The sequence below is a fragment of the Colias croceus genome, chromosome 11, assembly GCF_905220415.1.
Source record: "Colias croceus chromosome 11, ilColCroc2.1".
In the NCBI taxonomy this organism is placed as follows: Eukaryota; Metazoa; Arthropoda; class Insecta; order Lepidoptera; family Pieridae; genus Colias; species Colias croceus.
In genome coordinates, this window is record NC_059547.1 from 7,315,336 (window position 1) to 7,325,516 (window position 10,181).

The 10,181-nt window shown below is 33.1% G+C and overlaps 1 protein-coding gene across 1 annotated transcript; it reads right to left on the reverse strand.

Moving 5' to 3' along the window:
• Positions 1–597: 597 nt before the first annotated feature.
• LOC123695832 (protein asunder) lies at positions 598–9,692 on the reverse strand. Its single transcript, XM_045641770.1, has 13 exons — positions 9,073–9,692; positions 8,787–8,861; positions 8,175–8,320; positions 7,756–7,902; positions 7,056–7,146; positions 6,625–6,753; positions 6,234–6,344; positions 5,644–5,804; positions 5,112–5,255; positions 4,409–4,559; positions 3,799–3,941; positions 3,208–3,356; positions 598–1,076 (listed from the first exon to the last, which is right to left on the reverse strand). Exons 1-13 carry the CDS (start codon positions 9,286–9,288, stop codon positions 844–846), a joined length of 1,896 nt encoding a protein of 631 aa, XP_045497726.1. The 5' UTR covers positions 9,289–9,692; the 3' UTR covers positions 598–843.
• Between the last annotated feature and the right edge of the window lie 489 nt (positions 9,693–10,181).

A 10,181-nucleotide genomic window follows, 5' to 3' on the forward strand; every position in this document is an offset into this window, starting at 1 on the left:
TACACTTTATGGCTTCCGACTCTTTGTTGTTAATGTAGAAATAGAGAAATTGGATTACTTTTTTCTGACACAACAAATTGTTTAGCATCTACATTATAGAAATCACATGCTTTTCAATAGTGAGCACAAGTACTGTAAGTTGTAAATTGTAAAAATATTTCTGCTTCAATAGGTTGTAAGAAATAAGTTTGTAAAATTAAAGTTGAACAGACTAGATACATAAATAAGTGGGCACTAAAATTATAAAAATACATTATATTTACTTATTTTTAATAACAATTTATACAGTAGCCTTAACAATAAATAATTACATTTGTTTGTATAAGAAATTAGGTATTTCATAAAATTGTTATTATGAAGGAATTCATTACTATATTCCTGAGTTACACTTTATACTATACCAAATTACATAAAACCAGAGAAGTAATAAAAATTTCATGATAAACGAGGGTTTTCATGTTTAAAATTTACCTTGAAAACTGGTATACGAAACCAATTTCTTTATCTTCGTACTAATATTATAAAGCTGAAGAGTTTGTTTGTTTGAACGCGCTTGTCTCAGGAACTACTGGTCCGATTTGAAAAATTCTTTCATCACAATATCATAAACAGGAGCGGAACCACGCGGGTGAAACCGCGGAGCGCAGCTAGTGTTAAATCTAAACAAATTTGCTAACCTACACTTCATAGTTGAAAACTGTTTTCAATCAGAATCAGCATAATGCGATCCAACCAAGAATAGGAACCTTTGACGTCTGTCAACCAAATTATGTCCATTCCATTAACCACCTATGTCGTCACAACACAACATGACGCCTATTCTTTCTTGGATCGCTTTCGCGACTAATTGGTAGTCTCTACGTCTTGCTGTAAGTGCTGGTATAACGTAGCTACTCTATTCCCAGCGGCCATTCGTCCAGCGAAGTCAGGTCGTCTAGGCGGTCTGGGAGCTCCTAGTAACGCATCTAGTGCGTTTCTGGGAGCCCATACATCGCTACTGTTCCCGTTGCCAGCTCCCACTGGTGATAGAGGGGAATCTGTTGTGGCTCGGATAACTGATGCGCGTGATGATTCGCCTTGAAAAAAATTAAATGTTAAATTATTTGAAAGCATTAAGTACTTAAATACTAATTAATAAAGTTATTTTTCTTGGTTAGTTTGAAATAGAAGTGGAGCAAGTATTTTGACTAAAGATGGATAATAAGATGAAACCTTTACTGAATCAATTACACATGCAAATGTATATTTGACACTAAAAACTCTGAATCGAACACGAAAAAACTTCGCTCAACATATATTGAGCAATGTTGTATCACACCCCGGACACTCCATACAAAATTATAGTTTTGACAGTCACACTGTAGAGACTGCAAATGTGTGTGTAAACTCTTTATGGTTGGCACATTTGTGACTAGCGTAAAAAAAAATTCGCGTTTTTCTGATGAAATACATCCGTAAACAGCACAATATCTAACCATTTTCTACGAAAAACGATAATCACAAATCTAAAATAATAAAATTGCTTTAAGTCAATTTGATTAATGTTGTCAATCTTCGTTGCGTTTCGTCTAAAGACGTCGTTGGTATCGTCCTTGCGGGGAAATGGGTACCATAACATGTCTGATCGTGCGGGGTGAGGTAAGTGTTTAATTTTGGCGGGAGGCGGAGAGTGTCCGTTCTGTAGCGTTTAGCTACTATTATGTATTCTGTGGTTGTATATAACATACAATTGAACATCAAATTTTATAAACATTGGCAATGCAAGATTACTCCTAAATTATATGAATCTATCTGTTTAAAAATCATTTGCCATTATCAGTTAAGAAAATTTATAAAGAATAGAAAAAATTCGATCACGAGGCGGGACTCGAACCCTATTCTGAACCCTGATCTATTTAATGTTATAAAATATAGAATACCTGTATATTTGTACAAAAAAACGAAATGGTTGGCGGAAAATAATACAACCTACCAGACTAGACACGCATGTTCTTTGTTGGAAATTCCCCTACATAGAACAACTACATTGAGAGGGAGTTTTAGGTATCGAGCCTCAAAATGTTGGAACGATTTACCGCCGCCTATTCGTTCACAACAAAGCCTATCTTCTTTTAAAAAAAAAATTAAAGTCATATCTTCTCGATTTTCAAAAACGTCTACAAGAAAAAATTTAGCTTCCCCAATAATGTTCCTATTTGTATATTTATTATTTAAGTATGTATTTATCCAACAATCTCTTTACTACCTTAAGCTAATGTGTAAAATATATTATTTATTCCCTAAGTATAATTATTTTCAAGTATATCTATACATATAATAAATCTGTAGAAGGGTCAATTCTGTACATTGAAAATATTGAAAAAATAAATAGCAGGGGGTGTTACTGGATCGATACCAAGCCCAAATATGTGATTAAAAAAATTTTTGTCTGTCTGTCTGTCTGTCTGTATGTTCAGGCATCACGTGAAAACTAACGGTTCGATTTCTTGAAACTTGGTATAATTATACCTTATTATCCTGGGCATAAAATAGGATACTTTTTATCCCGGAAAAATACGTAGAAAAAAAAATCTTAAAATTTCTTAATTTTTCCGCGCGGACGGAGTCGCGGGCGGAAGCTAGTATTATAATATTAAAATAGATATATATTTATCTCTCACGCGTCCTACTATAAAATACAGATTTAGTTACGCGCGAATAACGTGCGTAGGACGTGAGAAGGTTTAAAACCTTATGCAGTTTTGAGCAAAAAATACATCCACTGTCAGCAAGGCATCCTATATGGCAACCACTGAAAATCAGTGTTTTGCACTGAGTGGCAGGCCTTTTGTGGCATACATATATTTAAGTTAGATTTAAGTTTCTTGTTTTATTTTATTTGTATCTTTTTATGTATCCATAATAAACCTATTTCATTTCATAAAACAAAAAATATCAATTTCAACAGAAAAAGGTCGTGTTCCATCGTTACAATATTGTATTCACTGAAAAGTGTTTCATATTGGTTGAGATGGTTGTTAATCATTAACAATAACTATTGAACCAATTTGCATGAAATTTGGTATAGAGATATTTTGATACCCGAGAAAGGACATAGGATAGGTTTTATCCCGGAAATCCTACGGGAACGGGTTTTCTTTGAAAACGCGGGCGGAAAGCTAGTTCTTTATAAATTGATAAGTAAGTAAAGTATAAAGTAAATCTCACCCTCCGCACTATGGTTGTGCGACTTGCACTCGAGCAGCGTCCGCAGCAGCGCGCGGTGCGCGGGCGACGCGGAGTGCGCTCGGATCAGCGCCTCCAGCTCGCCCCACACTTGCCGCCATTGCTCTTCGCGGCGACCGCTCGACTTCCCTCTTCATAAATATTTATAATTTTTATATTAATTATTTTTTTCCGTTTAGTTAAGTCTAATAAGATAGATAATTCAAACATGTAATCAGGACTATATTTTATCTTGGCGGAGTAATTAAAAATATATAATTTTCAAAATTTAAGTGTTCAAGTGAATGTATATGCATTCATAAATTATTTGTAGCACTACAGATTTCAAATACAGAATAATAACTTATCACTACATAGTATAAAAAAAGTAGCTTTCTCTGTCCCTATGTCCCTTTGTATGCTTAAATCTTTAAAACTACGCAACGGATTTGGACGCGGTTTTTTTTAATAAATAGAGTGATTCAAGAGGAAGGTTTGAGTATATAATTTATTAGGTTTTACACAAAGCGGGCGGTAAGCTAGTAATTTATAAGATGAATAAGACATAGAACCGTTTTACGTATTCATAAATACCTCAAATTAGAAGGCAATTGAGAAGCTGGGAACTCATGACGTGATTCCATTCCCAACAATGATAGCAACACCCCTCGACACGAGTCTACTTCTTCATCTGTGAGATTCTCTTGTACTACCAGCCTTGTGAGCGGGTCCATTACCTATAAAAAGTTTAATTTTTATTGAGATCACTGTTTGATAAAAGTTTCTAAAAAATTTCAATTTAAAAATTAATTTTACCGTCAGAAAACGTTGATGAATCAATGGTTATTGCCAATTTATATTAATTTTAATATTCTGTTTTGATTTTAAAAATCTTAAGAAATACACTACAGGTCAAATTAGGAGATGTTAGGAAAGACGACAATGAAAAATTGAAAAATTGGTTATTTTAGGGCCGATTTTTCAATCCTTGGTTAAAATTTATCCGTCCAATAAAGTATTACACGAACATTTTTAAATGTCACCTGTAAACTTTCATATATACGGATGATTACAATACATTTTTGAAATGGTAGTTTAATACGTTATTCGATAAATAAGTTTTAACCAAGGATTGAAAAATCAGCCCTTAATTAAGTAAAAATTGTAGATAAACTTGTTGTTACATAAATTTGCGTACACTTACAGATCCCAAGTTAAATATAAGTGTAGACGAAATAGTCAACGGCCAATAAGTAGTATGCCGTTGTAACTTGCTACGAGCGCGTGCGTTCGCGCCGCTACCTTTTAATGGATTCAGCTTGTTTTGTTGCATTAGCGCTCCGAATTCTTTTATCCTGCAAAAAATATCCACAAATATCCTGAAAAGCTGAAGAGTTTGTTTGTTTGTTTGAACGCGTTAATTACCGGTCCGATTTGAAAAATTTCGGTGTTAGATAGCCCATTTACCGGGGAAGGTTATAGGCTATATATCATCACGCTACGACCAACAGGAGTGCTGCCACGGGGGTGAAACTGCGCGGAGCAGCTAGTGTTTTATAATGAACGATTGTAGTTATGGTTTTCTAGCTTAGTACAATATTATAAGAACATGCACAACCAAGGTGGTAAAATGGCCACTCTACGGAAAAGCCACTTGCAGAATAGTAAGAAATCTCAAAATATATGTAACTTTCATAGAAACTAATGACAAATGTCTAAAGTTAAAATATTAATGCATACATAATATTCCACAGTATATTGTATTCATATCAGTAAGATAGTGACCAAAATATTTACTTTTGTGACTATATTATGTACAAAAAATATTTGATTATTGGATTATGCCCTTATCACAGGAGACCTATATCTCTCCATTAGAAACAAACAGCAGACTGCTAATTTTTTACCTATAATCAGTAACTCGTCCTCCAGCACCCTCCGACAAAGCGGGAGGATCGTCATACGGAGTCCTTCCTCCCAAAGCTCCTATCCATAACTCCCCTCCTTGAGCCGCTAGCACGTGTGACGCGGATCTGCATCCACCTTTCCTTCTATAATATAAAATAATGTGTAGTTGTAACGAGAATAATAATAAAAAGGTCAATTAGCTCGCTATTCAATACAGTTTTCCTTGTTCGCTTATAGTCACAAAATAGTTAGTAATAGTAGTTAAATTGGTCAGTTTTAAATACTTACCAGACTATAAACTAAAATCAAAACATTAACTACAAACCTTTTTTTGCCTCCTTCTAAAAATGTTATTAAGTAGACATTATTACATTTACACTAGAATAAGTATTACTAACAATATATGGGCAATGCTGCCTGATATAAATAAAGAAATAAATAAAAATAAATAAAATAAAAAATTATTCAACTACCCTCAATTCGGAATTCAAACTTCAACTTTCAGGCTTCAAACAACCTACACATACTTACTGAGGTACTTCCAGGGTAACAGATCGTCCGTTAAGCAGAAAGTTGACCAAGCAAGCTGAAGGTCTAGAGGCCACATCCGCGGGGGTCACCCTCCACAGGGGGCCGTTACACCCCCCCGCCCCGCCCTCCGCGCCGCGGGGGGTCCACCAACGTAATACTACCTATGTATTGGTGAATATAATTAAATGAAAGACGGAACACTTATGAGGAAAATAAATGAAAAAGACTTAAGAAGAGTAAAACATACGAGAATTTTTTGTTGACATTATAGCGAGCATACGAAAAAAGAATTAAAATTTATCTTTACAATTTTTTATATTGCTATTGCCTAGAAAAGGATAGAATTTTATAATTTCATAAATAAATAAAACTAATCTGATATTCTATAACCAAACTTTCGGTTAACAAAATTATTTTATGAATTACAATGCTCTATGGAAAAATGTATTTTGCTACATAGAACATCGTAATTACTCATTAACAAATAGAAAAACATAAAAATAAACCTGATAAAACTCAATTAACACATTATTTTTGTATAATTATAGCACTACCATAATATTAAATAATTGGAAGATATATCAACTCACCGATTCGCTAGCTTCAGCGGCAGTTTGACTGGCTCGTAAGCCAGCATGCGCCTCCGCCGAATGAATTATTTCTACATCATAATTGGCACTTGAACTCGCGTTTTGCTCCTCCTGCATTCAACAAAATATAATTGAAATCACAGTGCATAGCATAAAACAAATTCGCTTTATCTGTCACTATGTCAGTATGTCTCTATGTATGCTTAAATCTTTAAAACTACGCAACGGATTATGATACGGTTTTTTTAAATAATGATTGAAGAGGAAGGTTTAAAACACAAAATATTAAGTTTTAGACACAGCGGGCGAAGTCGTGAGAGGAATGCTATTTGTCTTATAAAAATAAAATTGATTCAGAAAAGTAGATGTGAAATGCATCTACCCTCAATACCTTCATAGGAATTCCAGTGACTGTAGTTGTAGCAAGCCTGTAATGAGGCAGTACTAGTCGTCCTAATAAATTAGCTAAGGCACTCGCTCGACAAACCATCACTTCTACTCCCATTAAACCTCCACCCATCTGCAATAGAGTTAAAATTATTAAAAACTTCACATAAATGTAATCTAATTTTGTAGATAATAATATAACATGGTTACCATTATAATAAGTAATAACAGTTTTGACACTATTAAATAAGATATAAAATATTATAAATCAAGTTATACTTGTTCAAACTGTCAAGAAGCTTTCTATTTTGAGCATTATTTGTATTTAATCTTATTCAAACTGTCAAGGAGCTTTCTATTTTAAGCATTATTTGTATCGAATTTCTCTCTAAAGTATAGAAGATTTAAAATATAACAAAAATCTCTAAACAATACCTCTGCAAGTGGTTGGTTGTTTACTCTAGTTTCAGCCTTTTCTGGAGTTACATTAATTATGACTAAGTGGCAGTAGTGGACGACAAGAGGTCTGAAAAAATAAAATTGATGTAACAAGACAAATTAGTAATATTTCAGGTGCATAAAATCACGCAAATTGTAATTAAAATACTATGTTTATGTTTTAAGTACATATTTTCAAGTAATGGTATATCTGTCTCATGTATAATATATTGTATATACGCAAATTCGAAGTAAAACAAGACAATAGCCAACAACCATAATTTTAAAATTTTATAGGAATTAATTATTACTACCAGCAAAATGTATTCAACAAAATGCAACATTATTAATTTATTGCTTATATGCCTCTGCAAAAGGAAATATAAAGGAGAAATGTTCAAAATGTAATTAAATTCAGAAATAATAATAAAAACTCTTTCCAATTCACTCTTTCAATATTTTTTAAATACAGTTTTATTTTATCTTATATCAGACTAGCTGTTCCCTGCGGTTTCACAGGCATTACTCTGCTCCTGTTGATCTTAGTGTGATGATATATAGCCTATAGCCTTCCTCGATAAATTAGCTATCTAACACCGAAAGTATTTTTCAAATTGGACCAGTAGTTCCTGAGATTAGCGCGTTCAAACAAACAAACAAACTCTTCAGCTTTACAATATAAGCATAGATAACTTACTGTGTGCTTGTCGACGCGTCTGTAGTAGTAGGTGGTTGTACGGCAGATGCTTTTTTGTTTTGCTGCACAAGAGTATTGAGAGCAATCTCAGCAAGACTTCTGATGGAGTCGTCATCTCTTGCACTTGTTATACAAATAATACGGCCACTGAAATAGTATGTTTACATAAACATAAAATAATTGTTAGGAAATGAAGGCAATACTTTATTTCACACTTTTTATAAGCACACTACAATATAGAACAATATTGATTTATTATCATTTTTAGTTTTGAGTGTAATTTTTATATTTCAAAGTAGGATACCTATTTATTGTTTAATAACTCAGCCCCCGGAATCACAGACACAATAGAAAATCTATTGTGTCGTGGCCCGATCGGCCCGCTCGGGGCTCAATGGGTTAATGTCATGATTTCGTACCGATTCTGAAAATGACGCTCGGCAGGTGGTCTAGAAGCTTGTATAGGAGAAGCTTCACCAAGAGACTCAATTGCTGCACAGAGGCCCACCACATCCCCTCCTGCTCCCCTCCTCACTGGACCCACAAGGCACAGCCCATTTAAAATCTGCAATAATCACAATATTATTTTTGACCAATGGCTTGTTTAGGTATTCCTCCAAAACTGTTTCCATGCTCTTACATTGCTTTGTATAACCATTATAGGGAATTAACATTTCCTCTTTTTATATCCATACTAATATTATAAATGTGAAAGTAACTCTGTCTGTCTGTCTGTTACTCAATCACGCCTAAACTACTGAACCAATTTGGATGAAATTTGGTATAGAGATATTTTGATACTCGAGAAAGGACATAGGCTACCTTTTATTGCGAAATATGTACCACGGGCGAAGCCGGGACGGACCACTAGTTATACATAAAAATAAAATATAAAGAGATATATTACTTACTGGAATAAAACACTATTTTTAACATATAGTAATAAAAGAGGTAACAAGTAAAATGTAGGTAACTATTTTATTGGCCATAAAAATTATAGTTTCTCCAAAAGTAAAAACATAGCTACTTACATGTGTCAAGTTTTGTTGCGTCACTGCCCAGGTATTCAAAATATGTGCTGCAGCATCACTTACAACAAATCTAACCTGTAAAATATTAAATTAAATTATTAATAAATGCATAAACCAGTTTACCATAACTATAAACTTATATAACAACCACAAATAGCTTACACATAAATACATTGTAATACTTAAATAATGTATTATACTAAATACATTGCAATAGTTATTTAAATATCTCAATTATTACAATTGAAAGCTTCACTATTATAACCTCTAAAATAAATTTACAAACCAGTTTTCCTTCAGGAAATAAATCCCAAACGATACGACAGTACTCAACGGCAGCTTCTACGCTACAAGTCCATAACGATTTACAAATAGGAGGCAAGGGAACATATCCAGGACCCCGGCTTTTCGTTACATCAAAGTCTATAGGATTATCAGAAGAAATCCCGAAATACGGAGTATGATCCAAAACAAAGATAGTCTTGTGATTTGTAGGAAACATATTAAACACTATTTTTGATGATCATACAATTATTTTTATATTATTTTTTTAAATGTTAAATTAAAGTTTAATAATTATTTATTTATTTACTTTCACGTTATTTAGCTTGAATTCTTGACAGTTGACAGTTGACATAATTACGTGACAACTGACAATCATAGCCACAGGATATGCCAAAAGATTTTTTTAAGGTAAAATCGGTAAAATAATTGAAAACGTACGTGTAGTTACTCTGTGGTAATCGTACATTCGTGGTACATTCAAATCGTTCGATTTCTTCATTTCGTACACTAGCGCGGTAGAGATAATTAATTTTATTTAATAGTTTGGTTATTTATCGAAAACTTAATTATTTATAGCATCCGGCCAATCATGAAAATATATAATATACTTCCTAAAGTATGTCTATATTTCCGTGCGACCAATGAATCATACATTAAAAACTATTATTTAATATCATAAATAATTGTATTTGGTTCATGAGTAAAATAAAATAAACTTTTCACTATTTAACAAATTAACGTTGCAAAATTCAAGACAAAAATTGTTTTCTATTTAGAAAAATAATTTATTTAATTTCTATACAATTCATACACTATAATTCTTAGACCATTAAGTAATGGATGGAGTACGCTGGCAAATGTTCTAACTAAACTTTCTGCTTATTTTGGTGCGGGGAGGGTAACTCACACTATTGAAACACCATCACACATTCACAAAAATAATTTGTGTCACGAAAGTCGTAAAAATTTACGACCTTTTAAGCGACGAGTTTTTAAATTCAACTCTATCCCTAAGTTCATAAAGATTAAATTTGTATTTCATTCCAAGTTGTCTCGTTAGGAATGCGGTTCATTATCGCGTTTTAAATTCAACTTTATCTCATAGTTCAA

Bases quoted from the DNA above. Each gene is read 5' to 3' on its own strand.
- LOC123695832 (XM_045641770.1), bottom strand. From the start codon at position 9,288: ATGTTTCCTACAAATCACAAGACTATCTTTGTTTTGGATCATACTCCG. The intron at 8,862-9,072 runs GTTTGTAAATTT...AATATTTTACAG, and splicing joins TATTTCCTGAAGGAAAACTG to GTTAGATTTGTTGTAAGTGA. The intron at 6,754-7,055 runs GTATTGTTTAGA...ACTCTATTGCAG, and splicing joins ACAACCAACCACTTGCAGAG to ATGGGTGGAGGTTTAATGGG.